This window comes from Protopterus annectens, chromosome 13.part0, assembly GCF_019279795.1.
Source record: "Protopterus annectens isolate FY-2018-M chromosome 13.part0, PAN1.0, whole genome shotgun sequence".
NCBI classification, from domain to species: domain Eukaryota; kingdom Metazoa; phylum Chordata; order Ceratodontiformes; family Protopteridae; genus Protopterus; species Protopterus annectens.
Window position 1 is genome coordinate 761,421,781 of NC_056747.1, and position 23,054 is coordinate 761,444,834.

General features: G+C 38.1%; 1 protein-coding gene across 2 annotated transcripts in view; it reads left to right on the plus strand.

Annotated features, from left to right (window-relative positions):
* ANKRD13B (ankyrin repeat domain 13B) overlaps positions 1 to 23,054 on the plus strand; it is a 1,471,566-nt gene that overhangs the window by 1,256,138 nt on the left and 192,374 nt on the right. The window contains exons 9-10 of one of the 2 annotated variants that reach the window (XM_044054460.1): positions 1,995 to 2,059; positions 11,776 to 11,817. In XM_044054460.1, coding sequence (XP_043910395.1) covers positions 1,995 to 2,059; positions 11,776 to 11,817 — 107 coding nt within the window. The remainder of the gene's footprint in view (positions 1 to 1,994; positions 2,060 to 11,775; positions 11,818 to 23,054) is intronic. The other variant, XM_044054461.1, reaches the window with a different exon arrangement.

The window sequence follows — 23,054 nt, forward strand, 5'->3', positions numbered from 1 at the left end:
AATGAAGATACACATTGTCAGTATTCAGTGTTCTTGACATACATAAGTTGTAAGTTTGATCACTTGCTGTGTACTTTTATGGTCATGGAGTGTTGCTAAAAAAGCAGAAATAGTATAGGATCCAAGGAAACCAGGTGAGAGGTCTGTTAAAACAGGCAGAAGATAATTTAAGAGGCTTGGCATGTTATATCTGTTTTACAGTTTGTAGTGTATCTAAGCAAGTTGTGGACCTTGCTGCAGTTGTAATATGACTCATCTGATTTTCAATGTAAAATGTTAGCATTTTGATTGAAGACTTGCATGTTTATTTAACCAGTAGCCATGGTCGGGTCTATATCAGTTCCGCGAAAATCCATTTCAGCGAATACCAAAAGAGTGACATGTATAAATCGAACCGCGAATAAACCGAACGCACTAAATCGCGAAATTTAAAACATCGAATGGTCATAGTCGGCCAACACCACTACCCACTACATACTACCTACCCAAACAAAATAAATAAACCACATACATACACTAACCAAACCCTACTCCTAACCCTAAAGTAAAGCACCAAAACCCAACTTCTAACCCTACACTAAACCCCACATACACAACTATCTATTCACTATCCTTAACCCCTCCCTAACCCTAAGGTCCGTAACTACTACACACTTCCCCTACGGAGATATACCCTAACAAAATAAATAATACACATAAATACATTTAACAAAACCCTACTTCTAACACTACACTAAACCCCACATACACAACTATCTATGAACTATCCTTAACCCCTCCCTAACCCTAAGGTCTGTAACTACTGCACACTTCCCCTATGGAGATATACCCTAACAAAATAAATAATACACATAATTACAATTAACAAAACCCTACTTCTAACACTACACTAAATCTTACATGCATTACCTAGCTATACACTTACCTTAACCAGCACCCAACCCTAAGGTCCATACCTATTGCACACTTACCTTCCTGAGCTATACCACAGATGGGCCAACCAAAACACTTTGACATTTCAGATTTCGCTGTTCTGGATGTTCAGCATTTGCATAGTTCGCGCAGTACATGTCAATCATTTCGTATTTGCGGAAAAGGCGTTTCGATCGTCTGATAGGGAGCCGCCATGGTTGTGTATTGAGTAAAGTATAGTACAGCAGCGTGTTGAGGTTTAAAGAATATATATACACGATGCTGAAGCATTGAAGGAGGAATCTGAGAAAGAAAACATGAAATAAAGACAGGTGTGTTTTGTGTATAAGATGGATGTGATTCTGTAGAACATGTAATTGGCGGAGGGGAAATACAACATGGAGAAGAACTTAGATGGAACACCGTTGATTTTAATCACATGGTATAGGGAGAGTTATGACAAATTCTTTATCATGACAGGTAACAAAAAGAAGATATGACTTTGATATTGGGTGCTTCACAGATGAAGAGGCGTTTTTAATGAAACATTGAAGTGGCTAGAGAGATGAAGGGGAAGACTTGGCCAGCTCCACAGGAACATAAAGGAGGCAGTTCTCACCAGCACCCTGAAGAGTGTCACACTTCTTACTGCAGTCATTCTCAGCACAGGTGGTTGTAGTGACTCTTTTTGGCGTGTTCAGTCTGAGATGTTTAACACTACACCCATGTCATATAATTGTCTACAATGGGCATGGTGTAAAATGATGCAGTTGTGTAACCTTCCATATTCTGCTTCCCACTTCAGATGCACAAGTCTTGGTAATAACTTCTTTAAAAAATTGTACTTTAGGTAAAATTATTCTAAAATTTAGTACATTTCTATTTCCCCAAGGTCTCTGTGATGTGCATTCCATAGCATAGACAATATGCACATGAAAGAGGAGACAATCTTTTACATCTCTTTCTTTTGTTTTATTGTATTGGCTGATTAGGAAGATAGAAGCATTTTGTTTCTGTTTAAATAGCTTTGAATATCATTATAGTTAATATACCATACATAACTTGGACATTTTCTCTTGCAGGTAGTAAAACACCACTCCAGTCCTTCCTTGGTATAGCAGAGCAGCATGTAGGACCACACAACGGGGTATGTATATGTCTTTGTGTATACGTGCATGTCATTTTAATAGATATATTTTGTATTGGTGTTCATGTGTAAGTTCATGTTGGCTGTTGCTGTGTGTACTTGTGCTATACGTGTGTGTGTGTGTTTGTGTGTGTGTGTGTGTGTGTGTGTGTGCACGTGTGTGTGTGTGTGTGTGTGTGTGTGTGTGTGTGTGTGTGTGTGTGTGTGTGTGTGTGTGTGTGTGTGTGTGTATGTGTGTGTGTGTGTGTGTGTGTGTGTGTGTATTTATGGAGTTGGGAGAAATGTTGTTTTTAATCACTTTATAGCTTCTAGTACAGTGCAAGTAAATGTTTACCATCAGCACATTTCATGGCATATCCAAGCAGTATTGTTATCTTTTCTGAGGGTTTATGCTTGCTTCCCTTTGGTATAGAATTGTCATGTAAAGTTCTTCCCATGTTGACATCTACCACAGAAGTAGGCTCCAAGCGATGTTTACCTGCTTCTCACCTTTACTCCTTCTCCTGTTTGTTTTTTCTATAGTTATTCAGATGTATAAGCCTAGGCACCTTAAAAACACAACTAGAAAAAAGCAAAAATGCATACTGATACTTAAAACAATTTGTTAGCATGCTTAAAAGATAATAAATGATCAAAACAATTGTGAATGTTTATTTTATTATTTATATATTTATTTCCATTTATTGACTGGGATAGTCCTAGCCTATTGAGTTTAATAGTCTTTTTTTGAGAAATCCCAGAGAGAAAAGCTTCAAACAGAAGCAAAAACACAAGAGATTTGCAAACAAAGCTGAACAAAGCAGAAACTAAAACAAAGGCAATAAAGTTACAATTAGAATGGATATACATGTATGTGAAAGACTGTTTAAAATAATAGTAACTATTGTATGTAATTATTAGGTTTAACAATTACTGAAATGTATTATAATCACTCTATGTACATGTTCAGCAGGTTACATCATATGATCAGTAAAGTAGGCTTTTAGAAGCTGAGTGTGAGAGTGGAAATAGAAAAGTAATTCTGGTAGACGGGAGTTGGTGAGACCTCTTAATGAGAGTTATTAGAGACATGAGAACAGGAGAGAAAGGAAAGGGGAGGGCAGGTTTTGAATGAGCCTAGTAGATCTAGATAGAGAAATATTGGTAATGAGGGAAGGATGGTTGTGGGAGGAGAGAACAGATATAATGTGAGAGGCGAAAGAAGATAGCTAGATCAGTGGGAATATAAAGGGCAAGTAAAGTGGTGATGTAGTATCACTGAAGGAGCTTTAGTAGATGTGTGGGTAGAGAAGGCAGGTGTCGGGAGAATCAGGGTGAAGATAGTGTGAGAGGAGTAAGATGATATTGTAGGCAATGCTAAAAGCAGATTCACTGAGTGGGCTTAGTAAATTATTTTGAGCAGATGTTTAGGGAAACTTCAGAATGAAATGCCAACATTGCATGTATGTGTTAGGGAAAGGCAGGTGTTTTCAAAGGACCAGGGCTAGATAGTAAAAGATTGCCTATAACAGGTCTCAGAACTGGTCACTAAACTAGCAGCCACTCACAGGTGCCTGTTAAAATTCCAAGGGCTGTAATCCTTGGAATAGAAGACCTGCAAATGTGGGGAATATATACTAAGTCTGAGGTTATGGCATCTTGGAGCATTATCCTTATTTTCATAAAAATCAGTCATGGACATATCTGTCATAGGTTCATAGGTGTATAGTAGACTAACAACCACTGGGGCCTTTGTAAGCTCAGCCATGCAACTCAAATGTATCCTGAGTTATTGTGCCTTAGAGATAATTTTGAGAGCTGAATGTTAATTAGGGTATGATTTAATGGCTATCTCTGTCCATCACAGATATGGGTGTTAGACTGGGGTTGAATCGCCGATTTCCCATCCACTGGTCCAGGTTGAGCTTTAATAGGGTTAGGGAAGAGCACTACTTCACACGGATGGAATGTCTATTTCAGAGAACGGGGATTCTCTGAAAAACATAACTGTCCCTTCAAAGTTTCCTATTTAAGTCTAAAGCAAAGTTTTAGTTCTGGTGCTGCTTGTTTTGTGGATATGCAAAAGGTCCATCAGAGCAGGATCCAAGGATGGCTTGTATGCCAGGCATAAATCGCCTCTCAGCAGTCTGTAAGAGGCAGAGTATAAAGATAAGGCTTTGAGGTGATCTGCACATAGCATTGTGTTTATGCCCTGTATTCTTTTTTGTGAGGAACCTGTGTAGAAGCTCCAGTTGTTGCATATTTGTGGTCTGGTACATACCAAAGGGGGTTTTATACTCTGTGATGAGTCTGATGAGGAATGAGTACAGTGACACAATGACATCCTTGGACCTAGATGCCATGTCCCTACTTATAAGTTGAGTGATATTGAATGATTTCTTACTACCTTAGACATATGTTGGTTGAAAACCAGGTTATTATTTGTATGATTCCCCAAATCCTTGACTATTGTGTCTACATTTAGGGGTGTTTTATCAATAAGGCGATTTTCTTTAGTAGCCGATTTCCCAAATGGTACTATTATGCATTTCCTGGTACTGAGTTTTAAGCTGTAAGTTTTGCACCAGCCATCTGCCTGTGTTAGACCTTCCTGTAAGATTTTAGTATCTTGGATGGTTTCTATAATTGCTCCTAGTTTGTAAGCATCTGCAAACTTGGTAAGCCAGAGGCCGTTGACATTGGCTTTGACTTCCAAAAAATAGATGTCAAAGAAGAGTGGACCCATCTGAGAGCCCTAGGGGACTTCACTGGTTACCAGCCTCTTTGTGTTGGTGGTGTCTCCAATCCTAACTTCCTGGACCCTGTTTATGAACCAGCTGGTTGTCCAATGAGTTACATACATGTTTATGCCTAATTCCGTGAGTTTATTTATAATGCCCAAGTGGGATATTTAAAAAAATGCCTTAACTAGATCAAGGTAGGCAGTATGCACCGTTTTGTCTTCATCCATTTCCTTGGTAACTTTCACAAAGAAATCCACCATGTTCAGTAGGTATGACCTGCTTTTGACAAATCCATACTGGATGGGGTCTAGTGTCTGAAGGTTTCCTGTGCTATTGTTAATTATTTACATGACAATTCTTTCCATGGCTTTGCATACAAGACTAGTCAGACTAATGGGTCTGTAATTCCTGGATCCACAGATGACCTGCCTTTGTACCGAGTGATGACTGTTTCAACCGTCCATTCATATGACACGAAGCCTGTGTAGAGCCTATGGTTGGATAGTGACACCAGTGGCCAAGGCCATATTTCAGGCTATTTGGGAGGCATCCTAGGATGTTATCAGGGCCCACTGAAGCTGTGTTCTTGCCAACAGTGAGAGCTTCTAAGACCTGCTCTCTACTGATAATTGGAGAGGTTATGTTAGATGGTATTTCCTGGGGGGGGACTGATGGTGGGGGGGTGACTGAGGGTGTGCGAGGTAAAGTTGGAGCTGAGTTTGTCAGCCAGAATATTTGCTGTATCTCATGGTTCTGTGAACATGGCTCCATTTACCAACAGTTCAGTGTGCTGCCTGCTAAAGAAGGCCTTATGGTTGTCCTTGTCCTGGAACACTATCTTTACCATAAACTTTGTTTTGTTGCACTTAATTAGTCCTCTTGGTTGTATATTCAGTTTGATGAGAGGGTTTTTATCTGTTTTGGTTGTACATTTCCTAATTGTAGCTATGACGCTTTTCTTTTGTTGTACACCCCATTTAATTTCGGATTCTCCCAGAGCAGTTTGTTTTTTTAATTAATTTTGGGCTTATTTCTGGTAGGGACAGCAGCTTCTATGTAATCATTGACATGGCTGTGTAGCAGTTCTGTGAATAATTCCACATAGGATGCTGTGTTATCTGGCTTTAGGGGGACTTGACATTTTGGCAGGTCATAATTTAATAAAAGGCAGTTTGCTTTGGAGTAATTTCTAACTGTTAAGAGTTTGCTGGGGTTACAGAATTGATTCTGATTTCAAAGGAGAATGCTTTGTGGTTTGACTTTACCAGGGAGGACATGACACTGGGTGAGGGGGACAGCATTCTCACATATTCCTGACTACCAAGTCCAATATGTTTGTACCTAGTAGGCATATGCACTAACTGGTGCAGGGTGTCTGTTGACAAGGCCCAGGAATCTCTGCAGCTGCAAATTTGTGGTCATGTAGGATTCTCAGTTTGTAGAGGGATAATTAAAGTCCTTTATAAGTATGACATTTGGTTGAATGGTGAGTATCTGGAGTAGTCTAAGTATGATATGAAATATGGGTTTCATAAGACACAGAGGGTGACCTATAGCTTGTTAAGATATGGTATGGGACTTTGTCTATGGTAATCTGGATGTGGAAGAAATCCTGTTTAACCAGTCCAGAGGTATGCTTGTTATTACTGTAGATTGAGACACCTCCACCTTTAGTCTTTCTGTACAGTTGCTTGCTGGTCTAACTGTGTGGAAGGCACCAAAGCCTTGTTCTGCCAGGGTACTCACTGCAGCTTTAAACCATGCCTCAGTAACTGCACAGATGTCCAAATTATCCAAGTTGAGGAGGTATTGGAGCTTCTTGTTTTGACTTCTGGTGTCAAGCAGTAACACCTTTAGATTTTCTTGGGTATATGTTGCTACGTTGAAATGTTTGTAAATTTGGCATTGCCAAAAAATGGTCTATGGGGGAGAACAATGTTTTAGTCAGTATTCAAAATCCCAAAGCATACAGGTCTAGACCATACATTCTTGACAAAGAGCCATGGCTTGTTAATTATGTCCTCCCACACTGAGAAATATTTTATCCCCCTAGAATGATACCAAAATGAAGCCAGTTATTAAAATCAATTATCTTCTGTTCGTATTGTGGCATCATCATTGGTGAAGCTAGAATGTTGCTCAATGCTAGGCACATACCAGCCTGTGACACACAGTCGGAGAGCTGTGTAATATCTCTCTTCATATAGTCTTGAGAGGAATGTTTCAGATTATTTACATCTACATGGATATGACTGAATCATACTGGTATCTCTGGGGCAGTGACTTGAGTGTGTGTGTGTGTAACTTGGCAGGTCCCAGTCCCTGATAGGCAACTGAACATTATTTATACCTTATTCGGCATGGTGAATGGGACATCAGTATGTAGTACAATGGAGTCCCCTATGACTGGAGTCCTGGGTAGTGTACTGACTTGCCTTATGGCCTTGGTAGTGAGGCTTCACTGGGTGCAGCTGTATGCACAGTGATAGATGTAGTTTCTGTTGAGTGCTTTAAGGTTTTCTGAAGATCAGTTTTGTAGGCAGAATGTCTGGGAGGTCTTTAGGGTTTAAGAAGAAAAAAATAAATTGAGAAAGAAAAGTAGTATGCAGTTGATGGATGCCAGCATGGGCTGGTATTGCCTTTGTCATTACAGGATTTTGTTTCAGGTGAGTAACCAGCATCCATTGCAGAATGGAATCTAAATGCTCTTTTAATGTAGTAACACTGGGCACAAGCATCCTGAGAGATGGACAGATACACATGGATTTTGTCAGCACAGCATTGATTACAATTTCTTCTACCGTGGATGTCCCTTCCAAAGTAGCAACTTGTACACTATGAACAGCGGCATCAGGATTGAGGCCTGAGGGACCCTGCAAGTCAGGGAATGGCTAGTGGAAGTATTAAAACCAGAGACCACTGACTGAGTGCAACATGAGATGAAACAGGCAAAGCAGATGAGTGCTGTGGAAATTAAATGCTCATGGGAACAAATGTGCTTACACAAGGTGCCATGGCCCATGGTGGCAAAAGCTTCCAAGGGATCATAGTTGACCAGGATCAATTGTACTAATTGATATCTGCCATGAGGAGGTCATTAAAACCTGTATAAGGCCAGTCTATGTACTCTGCCTTCATCTAAAGACCAGACTGACAAGGACCCAGAAAGGCATGGGATGTTAAACCAGAGTACATCTGTGCATAAACCAGTTTCTTAATAACTGTCTTTAAGAAGGGAAATTAATAGATTGATAGGTTCATAGGTTCGTAGGTTGGTACTAGGCTATCAGCCCTAGGGCCTATACAAGCCTAGCCATAACAATTCCCTGGCTATTTCTTCCCACATTATTTACTTTCCTGGACCCCTGTCTAGCAGGATGACTGACGTGATCCCTGGGGTGAATTTCCTTTCTCCCATCCAATCGTCAAGGTTCCTCTTGAAGAGGTCCAAAGAGGCACTCTGCTTGACATGTATGGGCAATCTATTCCAGAGTCTGGGGAGTCTCTGGGTCAGGAACCTATCCCTCCAGCATGTTTTGTTTATTGTGACGACAAGGTTTAGATCCCTGGAGCGTGTAGCTCTGAGGGATTGGGATTTCTTTAAGTGTAGCATGTCCAACAGTTCTGGGTTTGACATGGCCTTGTATGTTAAGCAGAGATCGCCTCTGAGTAGACGATATGCGACAGAGTATATCTGGAGTTTTTTAAGGCGGTCAGCGTAGGGCATCTGCTTTAGGCTTGTGATTCTTTTAGTGAGGTATTTCTGAGGCCTTTCCAGTTGTTGCAGATGTCTTGAGAGGTACATACCAAATGGGGCGTTGTATTCTATAATGGGTCTAATGAGGGATGAGTACAGTGGGACAATGACCTCCTTTTTTCTGGATGAAAAGTCCTTCGTGATGAGGTGTGCCACATAGAAGGATTTCCTGACTGTTGTGGCTGTGTGGTTATCGAAGGTGAGACCACTGTCCACCTGTGTCCCTAAGTCTCTTATCACACTTTCTGTGTTTAGTGTACTGCCACCTATATGGCAATTTTCTACATCATTTGCATGTTGAGGGTGGGACAAATGAATGTTCTTCTAACAACCTCAGAGAGATCAAACAATGTGGTAAATCACCGGACTGAGAAACTCCAGGCAAGATCTAAGTAGCCTGTTAGGTGCAGGATTCATCCCAGACACAGCTGGGCATACAGATGCAAAACCATCCATGACCTTAAAGATAACAAAACTGAATTCAGTCAGTAGAAGTCAGAGTATTCAATTCAGTAGTAATGATAATGTACATTGGTGTGGATACTGACTTATCTTAGCAATCTTATCCATCAAAATATATGCAGAATCCTTGCATTGAGAGAAAGAAATGACTTTTTAATTATAAGACCGACTCAGGTGTATAACATGGCCACCACCTGAAAGAGCACATCTGGGTGACTTGATGTGGCAGAGATCTCACAGGGCAAGAAAGGTGTTTCTTACATGAGATCTAATTTGGTATACTGTATAATGGGTAGCCACATTATCCCCCGACATGTACATTTTCTACCCTCCATGTTCTAGCCATTACCCAAGCCTATGCAACTCAAGAAGCTCAACACTGAACCAAGGTTCAAACGGCACAAAAGTTGTAGGGTAACCATTCTGCTGAGTAACTAGATCCAGAGTAAAGTTGTGGCTGACTTATATATCACAACTTGGCAATCTAGATAATCAGCACTGTCTCTGTAGAACCTGATCCATGAAAAGAATAAGAATGCCAAAACCAGTCGTTTCCTTTGCCTTTGCAACCTTCTTATGTGCCACACTTGACATTTATCTTCTAATTTCTTAGGCAGCCCCTATTGGGTGCAGAAGGGAGGCATGATTAGTGACTCTGGAAATGGGGAAGGGTCTTCCTACTGTTGACACTTAAAGTTGCATTCATTGCATTGTTGTCCTGACACTTGCTGCTTCCCCGGGACATCACATGCTGTCAGCAATACAGGAGGAGTTCCCATGCCCTGCATCCAGGATAGGAGAGCTAGCCATCATCCACCAAGTTCAACACTCCTTGCCATATCTTCTGACACTTAGGCTTTGTAATCAAACACAGACCAATGAGGGTCACATGGAGGGTCAATGGGGGTCAAAGATGAAGCTCCATCAGTCTGCAGCACCATCACAGTCACCAATTAAATTTCTTTTAAAGTTTTAAGTTATTAATGGTTTGTCAGAAATTGTTTTTTCTGCATCGGTATACCTCTCAAAATGTTAGTGTGTGTGTGTGTGTGTGTGTGTGTGTGTGTGTGTGTGTGTGTGTGTGTGTGTGTGTGTGTGTGTGTGTGTGAGCACACGCATGTGCCATTTACTGACACCTGAAATGTCAGTTAACCTATGTGCACAATGTCCAGTACAGCAGACTGTCTTTAAATGTATAGTGTTACATGACTTTGTTACATTCATACTATGTGTATAATCAGTTATTAAACCCTATTGTTTCTGTGTGTAACTGCTGAAGGCTGTGCACTATGTGAATATTACAGAGTATTATACACAGTTAGCAATAATATGTATGATATGTTTGTAGCATGATTAGTATTTCAGGGAGCTTTCTGTAGAGTTGAGAGCATCGTAGCTTCCTCAACAGGTTGCAATGCATCTTAAAGTCAAGACTGGCTATAGGTGTAGGCAAATTAGGCAGTCACCTAAGGTGATATTATTTTTGAAAAACACTGGGGGAGTGGTTATCTTTTCTGTTTTATTCATTAATTTAACATTTTCATCATTACTTTTACATTACAAATCAATTAAAATGGTGGATTCAGACTCCTTTAAAGTGCAACAGCACAAAAAAAGTAATTTCCCGACTCATATTTCATGCAGTATGAGATCTTCTAGGTTAAAGTTTGCAGAAAAATATGTGAGATTTTCCTCTTCACTGTGTAACTTAAAACAAATTCCACATTAAAATGTGGATTATCCCTAGCTATGTAATTGCCATTTGTGCAAAACTTTCAAGGCTGCATCATATACTGCCTCTCAGATATTTGCACTTAAACTTCCTCCCTGTTCCCATTTTACTCTGTGTATAGTTTTTTGGTATCTTCTGCCTTAGAAACACATAGGGAGAAACGTTATAACAGTGAAAGTACAGAAATTTGTTTCCCTTACAATGTAAATCACTGGGAAATTCAGATGCTCTATCAGTGCTTTGCAAAGTGGTATGTAGTCACCAGACATCTTTAGTTATCATTACCCACTTATATTCATTTCATGAGCATTTGAACTGAATGCTTAAGTTCAAGCCCTTTTTGGTCAAACTGGCTTGCTGTATCATGGGAATGACTGGGTAAGGATATATAAAGTGTGGTTAAAACCATGGAAGTACACTACAGTCAGAAGAGATGGTACAAACTGTAACCTGCCCTGCATTTTCCTTCAGTCACCTATGAAATGCAGTGGAAGTACCCAAATTGCCATTTTTAATTTTAGTAAAGAAATAAGCTCATTTGGTTGAACTTTGTATTTTGTTGTGCTTCAACTGTGCCAAGACAAGAAGTGTAATGGCCTTTGCAAATGGTTTCATTAGTTACATCAGGCTTTTTTAAGAAGGTTGTCTATTTAAAAGTGGCAGGTTATTTGGGGTCCTCAAAATGACTGCCAGTCTTAAGCTACTAGAGATTTTAAATGTGATCTTCAGTTGAAGTTAAATGGATGCTCTGTGCGGTCAGAATTGTACGTCTGTTTGAAATGCTATTCCAGAGATCAGATGGGATGAAGGATATTTCCCATATAGGTCAGTGTAGCAAGTATTTTACCACACCACTTTGTTGCACAACTTAACTGTCTGATTCCTACCAAACTTGACACATTTCTTGTTCTATGCATTTATGCATGACCCGTAAGTTTGCACATTAACTGCATAACAGATGCAGAAGTTATTAGTATGTAGAATTTGGCCCTTAGCATAGGACTGGTTTCTCAACCCTAACCATAAGTACAATTGTATGCAGGTATACAACATGGTGAGATGTCATGAAGAGCACCCTTCAAAGGTACAGTGATCTGTTTTGTGATTTTCTACAATGCTCAAGGCTTAGCAGAAGTGATAGAAGCTGCACTGAGCAGAATTTCAAGGTATCATTGGTATGACTTGTTAAAATGCTACCCAACACAACACTGCTAAGGTATGAATCATGAAGGTGAGTCATTACATACCTTGTTTACACATGCAAATGTCAGCATTTGGTTACTGGAGCAACATGCCAAAGCTGTTCTATGCTAAAGCCATAATGAGGGACCATGATATACATGTGTGTATAAGGGAAGGTGGGGGCAGCAGTTACTGACACATCACACAAGCTGATGGAGGAGGTGAGACAGTGATTACTGATTTAATGTAGACTACAGTGGGGAGCGCTGACAATTAACATGCTGTTTGGAGGAAGACAACAGTTGCTGTCTTTTCATTTGGGGGTGGTTTATAGGCCATTTGCTGCCAGGCTAGGAGTGGATAAGCTGGGTGGATTCACACCAATAACAGGCTATATATGTATAGGGTAGGTAGGTGGGTTTCACAGTTAATATCAGACTAGGTGTGGGTGGATAGATGGGGGCTTTGATTTCTTCTAGACTGAATGTGGGTAAGTTGTGAGGACTCAGCTCACTGCCAGGGTAAGTAGATGTGGGTACACTAGGAAGAATGCAGTCAGTATCACTCCAAGTGTGAGTGGGGGAGGGTGACTTTGATCACTGCCAAGATGTGTGGAGGTACATGGGATAGGATTCCAGTTACTGCTAAACTTGAGATGAAGACACAGTGATCTGTCTGGGTCATTTCAGTCTACATCTCATCTGACAAGATGTGCAGAAACCATATCCTTCTTGAAGAAGAAATTTCTGAAGGCTAAGGTGTAATACAGATACAGTGATAGTTTAAACTTTTTTTAAGCAACAGTTCTGTGATGACTAAATCAGTCCTTAAAAAATGCATGAGCATCACTTGTGTTGTATAAACTAGCAATTCATAAGAGGAAATGGATGAGGTGAGAAAACTCTTGTGTTTTGGATAAATCCAATAGAACTAAATATACTGGTTTAATTCTAACAATCCAAATGAAATTAATAGATAGAAGTAATTTCTGATTAGCTTAAGAGTTCACCATACCTGTCACATTGTCAGAAAAAAATATGGAGAAACACTAAGTGGAAAAAATTAAGATGACAGCCAGATTAGGCTTGCATCAAGAGAGAGGCAACAAATGAAGTAACTACGAGCTTTATCATCCATTCAGGGCCAACTGCTAATAAAAACTACTGGTACTGTTGATTATAAGGATATTTTTTAGCCTTCCCATTTGTAAGCCTGCTGGAACTGAATGTAAAATCCACACAAGGGACTTTCTTTTGTCTCTGTTGAGCTGATTGAAGTAATGCTTTTATGAAACTGGATACAGTCAAAGAAATTTAAACATGAAAATAGCATTTGTGTCAGGTGATGATGAACAGGGTGCTTCTAGTTTTAAAAGCCTTCTGATTTTATTTCTCTCAGTAATATTAGCACAGTGTCATTTGAAGGGGCCTGTGAGAGGAATTTGAGGCACTTAAGAACTACCAAATGCACTAATCACTTTTATAATCTTACAGGAGCTGAAAAATCTGGCAATATGTGATTTGCATAACAAAGGCTCAATTATTAAAGCAGCTGATAAGGGGGTGGGTAGGTTATGCTGGATAAAGGGACTTATTTTGAAATTGTTTGAATTGCTTTATGTTTTCGACAGATGCAAACTGATTGCTTAGAATATGTCACGACATTATACTTTTAAAGTGGATTTGCTAATAACTGAGTTTTATATAGGAGATACATTTCTGTAGATACTTTTAAATAATCTTGCATGTTTACTGCTATGTTACATCTCCTAAATCCACTATTGACCTGCTGTGTCTTTTTTTTTTGTGTATATGCAGTGTTGCATGATTTTTCTGATATACACAAGAACAAAATATACGCATACATGTACCCTCTTGCATGCATTAGGAATCACCTTGTAGAGTCCACTCTTCTCACTAGTCCAGTATTTGAGACATTGTATAGCTGAACTAGGGCATACCTCAATGTCATGAGGAAGCTGTGGGGTATTTAAGCATCATCTAAATATGTTTTTACCATGGTTATGGGTACACAAAATGTAGTCATAGCCCATATGCTATGCTTGGAGGCCATAAAACAGTTGATTTGTAAGCATTTTGAAGTACCATTTATGGAACATGCATAATTATTGACTTGCTGGTTTTGTTCTGCAGTGTTTTATCATTTTACTGCAAAAAAATTATCATCAGTAAAGCTGTTGGAGTTTGCTTTGACCTTTACACATGTTTGTTCCTTCATGGCTTATTTTGACAAATTGATAATATTTTGGAACTACAGAATCAGTGATGAGCTGGGTTATAAACTTGTGAGGAGCCTGCATGCCCTTTTCATCTTTTGAACTGTGTTGTCTAGATCTTTATGCTCCTTGTAGAGTTGCCCTTTGCAAATTGGTCTAAGAGGAGGGATGAGACAACAATGATATAAGAAACCTATTAAAAATGATTGCCATATAGCACATGGGAAGGTGCGATAAAAACTTTACTTATATAAATAATTTATAACAGAGCACACAAACCCATGTTCTCACATGGCGTCATCAGGTGGATTTACATATGTCATTACTTTTTCTCCATTTAAATACAGTTAATCACATAACTCTTATTTAAAAAATAGGCAAATGCCACATTTTCATAAATAGTAATGCAATAAAGATATATTTTAACAGCATATCAATATTCATTAACTTTTATATACCGTTTAATGTTTAAACCTCTTACCGTTATTACTGGTTTTAAAGAAACCATGTCGTTTAAATCAGGAAGATTAATCGCATACAATTCTAGAATCCACTTCTTTTCTACTACCTGTGTATGATTAATAATATTCACGGTTCACAGATTTACCGAAAATAATTATAAAATAAAAAATATATGATTTTTGCTTTTATTTTAAACTGGTTGTTACAATATTAATATGTTAGTATACTCTTCCTTTAACTGTTTGGTTTTACCAGCATAAAAAAACAGTTGCATGTATTACATGTTACAATGTGTACTAAGTTTCTTGAGTTGTAATCTGCACAATGCTTATGTGTATAAGTATTGCATGTTCTGGGATGTGTGTATCTTTTTATTGTAAATATATTAATACAAATAATATTATCTCTGCATGGTTGTGTACTAATTCTGCTTGAATTTTCTTTGTGATTCTGCTTTTTAGAACAGAGATGCCTTTTTAGCTTCTGTTTTTAAATGTAAACTTAAGTGCATATCATACTATATTTTTATGTCATTATTTGATTTTAAAATATTTACTTTTTAAAAATATTATGCATAACATAAGCACGTTAAAATATGTTGTAGGGAATCTAAAACCAGGGCATATACTTTTACTTATTATATTGTTGGCTCATTTCTTGGACCAATGAAGGTAATACCCTCCAGAGGTCTTTGTTTCATGACCTTTTCATTTGATCTATATAATTCTCTTGTCTGTAACTTCTGCATTTAAGATTTTGCACTAGAGATTCAAATGCTTTATTATATCTTACTTGAGTCACTGACAAACCTTGAAATACACATCATCTTTCCCTTAGCATTATTAAATGTAAAAAAGGGATACATGCTATGTTGACTTAGATGTAACTCTTTTTTACACTCTTTCCTATAAACATTAGTATGAATTATACCATCTTCGTTTTTTATCTATTACAACATTTACAAAGTAAAGAGACCTTGAATACTTCAGTACAAACTTTAAAAATGAGGTTGTACATTCGGGATAGTTTTTTTTTTAATCTTTTAATGTATTCTTAATGTTATCAACACATTCTCATATAAGAAAATGTTATTTATAAATCTTTTGTACTGCAGTATATGAGATCTAAAACATTATTATTCAATATATATTCTTTCTCCAATTCTAGTAACACCGTGTTAGCATAGGCATTGGTGCATGTAATGCCTTCCCTACCCCTGCATTTTTCAGGTAGTATTTATTACAAACATAAACTCATTGTAGTTTAACATTAATTCTAATAAAGTGCAATAGAGATTTATTTTTGCGGTAATAACCTGTGAGCAATTCTTTAAAAATCTATACACATATTCTATGCCGTCAGTGTTAGAGATGCTTCTATACAAGGGGTAGAAGTCTAATGTCATAAAACAAAAACTTAAATTTGCAGTCCATTCTCTGATTCCATTCTCTGATTCCATTCATATAAATATTCTAGAAATATTTTGTGTAATTTAAAATTATATATTTTTTGTTCATAATGGTATGCAATATTTTTTCCAGGTATATACTGTCAGGTTTTATGATCCACCCTCTGCCTGAAACTGTCAGTCTCACAGTGGAATTTTGTCTTTATTTATTTTGAGAGACCATATATATAGCTGAGACATGGTAGGATCAGCAACAAAAATATTCAAACAATTCTACTGTTAGATTACCAGACGTGTAAGTCATAGATTTGTTTTTAAAGTCTGTAATTAATTTGTTTATATCAAACTTACTTATTTCTTGATATGTTGTAATATCTAAAAGTAGTTCATTCATGATTCTGATAATCAGTGACATCAAATATTGCAATACCCCCACAATTTTGTGGTCATTTAATAACAATGTCCATATATGATTTTAATTGTTCTAAAGCAAGGTTTTCATCAGTTGTTAACATATACAATTATTTTAGCTTATGTTCATAAAGTTTTCTTATGTCTCTTTCATTAATTTGCAAAAATGCTTCTGTTAATGAATTATTTAATGGGGGAGGTAAAACAACTAGGCTTTTTAAAATCACTTACTTTTGCTTCTATAGGAAAAATAAGACTTAAGTTCAAATTTCTCACAAATGTCTTTAGAAACATTGAGGCATCAACCACCATACCCTGATCAGTTGGAATAAATGTTAGGCCCTTTTGCAGAAGACTCTTCTGTGTAATAGTCAGTTCTAAAGAAGAAAAATTAAAAATAAACCACCTAAGAAAAACATTAAGGGCAGTCAAAAGATTCATATGATGATAAAGAAGAAAAAATGCCATCATCCATGTGAAAATACCTCTCAAAGAACAGCAACAACAGCTGAAGCTGATTCAGACCACCCAGAACACATGGCACATAGGCCCAGCAGCTTAGCAGTATGCAGATGGATGCCTCTGATCCCCTGTTGGCGAAGAAAATTAATCAAATCCACAAGGAAATATTCAAAATCAGTCATACACTGGATGACTATATAAGTGCCAATAAGAAGAAGATTCAGTCAATGTAGAAGGCTCTAAATAGTCACTCAAATAGGTTGACTGTCCTTCAGAAGTCTTGAGTGGAATTAGGAGAAAAGTGTGCAGGATATAAGTCTGCACATGAGAACATAAAACAAGTTTATTCAGTTGGAAGATTGTTCTAGACATGAAAACATAAGATTAATTTCAGTACCAAAGAAAGTAGAAAGGAATGACTGCCTGCGATTATTATTAAGGTTTATTAAGCACCTGGACTGGCATAGAGTGGGAAAAGCTGAAAATAAAAATTGTGCACAGAGTATATCTCTCAATGGTGATGGAGAAGAAAACTTTAGGACTAATCGAAAAAAGTTTTTATTGTATTGGCAGCAGGAGATGGTGCTCAACAGCCTTTGGAGATTAGTGACCAATTTAAAAGTAAATCAGACAAGGGTATGCGCAGATAATGATTTCTCTGCCAATATGCATAGGCAGAGGAATCAATTTATGCCAGCAATCAGAATGCTCCAGACGATGAACATTAGGCACAAATTTCTGCAGTATATCCAGCCATATTTAAGATAAACTTTATGACTGGTACTAAAAAACCTGTTGTGATGCTGAAGATACACTGGAGGAGCTCTGACACTTCCCAGAGGCAAGCTCAGCAGCAGCAGGAGAGGAAGAGCCCCCTGAAGTGATTTCTCTGCAGCCTGAGAAGGATAAGTTGATTACCAGACCCCCGGTTAAACCCATTCTGTTTTTTCAGCAAAAGTTGATGGAGAAACAAAGGAAGATGAGAGACTACACTAAAATCTTAAAGGAATTACATTCTGTAAATTCAACTTACCATAATAGTAGATGTTTGAATGATCACTGCTGCAGGCTATATTGGTTATATCCTGCCAAGGACATAACAGACGGCCAGCTTCTAAAACTTCAGGGCACTTCCATGTACCTAAACTGTTAAGCAGCTCAAGCTGAGCTGACTAAAAGACAAGCTTGGGTGCATACCCCTTCAGAGTTTTCCTGCCAGCAGAGAGAGGGAGGCTGAGCCCTGAAAGGACAATGCCAGGAATAACAAAAATAAATGATGACACCCTTGCATAAAAGACACACCAAAAAACAAGGGGGGTGGAGGGAGGGAGCGATTACTGCAGCAGTGATCATTTGAACATCAACAATAATGGTAAGTTCAACTTACACAGCTGTACTATGTCCATCATGTTGATCACTGCTGCAGTAGCCTTAGCTATATGGGTAAATTACCATAGCTATCTATATTTAGGCTGTGGAAGGAGAAGGGTCCAGGGGCCCTGGAGAATGGCCCTAGCAAAGCATGATCTACACCAAGAGAAGGAATCCAGCTTAAAATGGTTTGTAAAAAGCATGTACAGAGGACCAAGTAGCAGCTTCTAGAAAGGTCTATATTAGTTTGCCAAAATGGGATTTCAGTGAACACCTAAATATCGACTGCACTTCAGCAAAAATCATTTCGGCAATTCGCTGAATTTACCAAGGGCAAAGACATAGTTGGCCAGCTACTCAACTTTGCCATTTTCTCCATTGTAAGTGCAATCTCAGAGTTGGTATATATAGTTGGGGGGGCACCACCCCTCACTTGGGTGGGTTTGATTTACTTACATGTCAGTCTATTGTGCTGTAGGGCAAGTATTTATTTGCCCTTGGTAAATTCAGCAAATTGCTGAAATGATTATCACTGAAGTGAGGTCGATGTTTAGGTGTTCACTGAAATCACATTTCGGCGAACTAATATAGACCCCTTCCAGAATACTTCTAGAAGCCAACCTTTTCCAAAAAAGCCATAGAAGAAGCCAGGTTCCTTGTAGAGTGGGCCTTGACCCTGTCTGGAATAGATTTGTCATGGTGAATATAACAAAAGGTAATAGCCTTGTACAATCATTTGGAAATAGTCTGTTTTGACACTAGTTGCCCATTCATCTTACCTTTACAAAAATGAACAATTGATCTGATGATCTGAAAAATTTATTTCAGTCAAGGTAGTCCCTGAGTTGTCTGTGGACATCCAAAGTAAGGGGTATCCTTTCTCCCTCATTTTAGGTTCAAGAAAGAAAACTAGTAGATGGATAGTTTGACTTAAAGTAAACTTGGATACCACGTCAGGCATAAAAGAAGGATTAGTTCTCAAAGGAACCCTGTCCCTATGGAAAACGAGATAGGGTTGATGCACCATAAGACTTTGAAACTCAGATAACTTTCTTGCAGAGGCCAGAGCAACCAATAAAACTGTTTTTCATGTTAAGAACTTCAAGTCAACCAGATTAGCTGGTTCAAATGGAGCAAGTGTATGCCTCTTATGCAAAACCTTTTTCAAGAACATTTTGACATGCAACTGTCTTGAAAGAAGTGGATCTATGGGCAGCCATGCTGAAATGCTGCTTGGAAGACTGAGGAACTTTATATATCCTATCTGCCTTTTTAGGGACAGCTGACCTATGAAGTTGGGCCTCAAAACACCACTGGGCAGGTGTTAATTACACACCAGCACACACCTTGTCAGGCATTTATTGCTTGCTTTAAGTTTTGTCTTTACTTTTATTCTGCTTGGTCTGATGAAGCAGGACATTTACCTGTGAAAGCGTTAACTATTAATAAACATCTCTACGTGTATCGGTTTATTTATCTTTATTATTTTTTTTCTCATAACGTTTGTGTTTGGTTTAAATGGACCGTTAATCCTAGTTGCTGGTTTTGTTTACTGGGGATATTTTGAAAGTGGTTGCCTACATGATTTCAGTTTTATGATTTTGGAATGGGACCATAAGTCAAAGGTTTTAGTAATTGAATACTTTGATGGTAAAGGAAGTTCTGTGGCCCTATATGGAAGAACATGGTCGAACTAGTATTTTACCATTAATTTCTTTGTTACGAAAGTGTCCTGAATAAACTGAGTACATTGCTGTGTTTTTTTTTTTTCAATTTTCACCCCAATAAACACAAAAGCAACCTTTTTTCTGTTCAGCATATGTTTAAAATGATTTGTCTCTTAATTTAATAAGCTCTATGCATGATTGCAGCGTTTTTTTGTCTTACTAAATATTCCTGGCAAAATGTCATTTATTGATTTTGTTTTATTAATTTATAATTGTGCTATTTCAACATACTTGTAAGATTTGTGATATATTGCTGTGAGGAAGTCCCACCAGGTGTGAAATTTAGCCTCATAAAGCTAATTGGATTAAAATTCAGTATGTTGAGTTGTTTTGTGATGCTGCTTTGATATGTAGCAATCTTCAAACAAAACTGTATATTCACAGCATGCATGGTACTTACAGGAAAACCTAAGTATAGTAAAATCATATGTAATACGATAGGAATGTTACTACAAGTGGTTATGGGGCCTCGGGTAACATATATGTCAAGTTTCAGACTACAATGCATGCAGTACAGCTTTGAAGAAAACTTAAAGCAAATTAGAGTGAAGCAATGGATTGTGGGGTTTTCTGTCAAAGTCATATTCAAATGCTAACCAGCTTTATCTTGAAAGCCATAAAATCCATACTATACACTTTATAAAACTATAAAACTATAATTTTCTAAGCTGTATCCCTCTTGTTTTTTATGTGTATTGTAAAGTTTAGAAAATGTGTAACCAGAAATATAACCATTTCCTCTTGTCAAGTATTTCTCAAGTAAATATGTGATTCAGTGGCCTGCACATTTACTATTCATTCAAACATTTTTGACACTGTGTCACAACTCTTTTGAGATATTTGCATTTCAAGCACCTTCCCCCTTTACAGTCTTTGGGAAAGAAAGAAAATGGTCCTTGTGTCACATGTGACAGGACAATGAACATATGAAAGGCAAAACAGAAGACAGCAGTGGTCGCTTTAAGCTGTGAGATAGCAGACCTCATGGTATTAAAGATGGAAGACAAAACAGTTGTACGTACAGGGAGGATTTGTGTAAAAGTTTGCAGTCACACTGTTGCTGTGTGAGATCAGTTAATGTACTGTAACTGAAGCTCATGGATATATTAGTGTCAACAATAAATATCCATTTGCTGAAAATTTTGAAGGGAGCAATTCAAAAGGCATGTCCCCTGAAGTAATTTGAATGTTGTCTGATATTTTGTCCTGGGACATTTACTGAATCTTGGTTGGATGAAAGGAACTTTCTAAAAGTTCTATTACTGAAAGCAGAACGCTGGTTAAATGAAAGAAAACTTAGGTTTCCAGTGTGAAAACTGAAATGAGATATAATTTTTCTGTGTGTGTGAGTTAGGTGTGATTTAAGCAGATGTTTACGTGTGTGTATGCGTGTGTTTGTGTTTAAGAGTGTGTAGAGATGAGCGTTTCCCTACTCCAGAACAGATTCGTTTGGGGAAATGTCACTTTTCGTCAAGGTGCAGTGACCTCAGAGTTGGATGGGAGGGTGCAGGGGGTTGTACCTCATCAAAGACACATAAAAGCCTTACATTTTGATTTCACTTTTCTTAAATCTCATATCGTTTCCGTTAGGTCTGTCTGGCAAAACAGCATTCATGGAAGTTCACTTTTATTAACTTATCATGCCCAGTTTACAGTTTCACCTACCTCCGGTGAATTACTCTTTGTGTGGAACAATATTTCATGCTGTTAGCTACCCATCTGAACTGATCTTGATAGCTAACTTTTTAAGCAGATAAAAATCATTGGTCTAGAACTGAGCTATAGGAATTATATGGAGCTTGTATCACATGTTAGTAAATAAACCCTTAATGTGAACAAACATAGAAACATGTAGAATAATAAACCCCACAAATCACAGTTTAAATACTGAACTATTTACTGCTGGCAAAACACCTATTGTGATGACATCCACCATTTTATGTATATCAGGTCAGTTGTAGAATCCATCTATCTTCTTTGAAAAAAGTGGACATTTTTGTGATAGTAAAATGGGCAAACTTGTAAACTATTAAGTAAAGTACATTTTGGTTTTCAAAAGGCATGTCATGTGGTTTTGGCACTATTTCAAACATTCTCAGGTCTCCTGGTCTTACCTTTTCAGAACTCCAAATGCTCATAAGATTTTTCCCTTTGATTGAGTGGCAGCAGTGTTTTTGCACACTATTTTAAAAGCTATCTCCTCCTGTAGTTTTCCCTCTCACTTGCACCAAAAAAGGTTACTTATTGCTTTGCCCTGGATTGTGCCATATATCACGGTTTATGTAAATCATACAAGAGCACAGCTTAGTAAGAGTGTTAAGGTTTTGTACTTAGCACAGAACTGTTTGCTCAGCTGTACTTGTAGCTGTTCAGCCATCTGGCTGTACCGAGTTAACTACACACAAATACATGTAAGCAGTTAGGCAGTGACAAATCAAATACAAGCTTTGGTTAGGAGTCCTGCAGAAGAGCTTGTGGCATAATTGTGCAAGACTGTCAGAGTGGGGAGTTCAGGAGGCACAGAGGAGGGGGGGGTCATCAGGTGATGGTCATTTATATCCTGCAGACAGTGGCTGTGTATAAGTAGTGTAATTGTGAGTTATGTCAACAAACACAACTGCATGCTACTTCCAAGATAAAATGGTAGGTGCACACTTTGTATACAGGTGATTCACTTTATTATATTTTGAGGTAAATTTTTGGGGTTCAGATTATAGTTTTAGAGCTAGTCACAGGGTTTTAGAATTAGAGTGGAGTTTTAGGGTTAGTTAGAGGTTAGTTAGAGAGTGGTGGTCCCCTGCCATAAACAAACTCTACAACAGAAGGAAGAAGCTGTTGCAAAAAAAGTAAAATCCCAAGATTGGAGGAACTCCATGGTCAGCCTCAGCAAGAAGCTGAGATCCCTCATAAAATCCTCCAAAGCCAGTTACGAAAATAAAATCACCACTGATTCCAAAGACAACCACAAAGCATTTTACAGCTATGTCAAGAATCTCAATGGCAACACTCAGATCTGCTCTGAGCTACAGCACAATGGCACTAAATATACAGAACCGACCGAT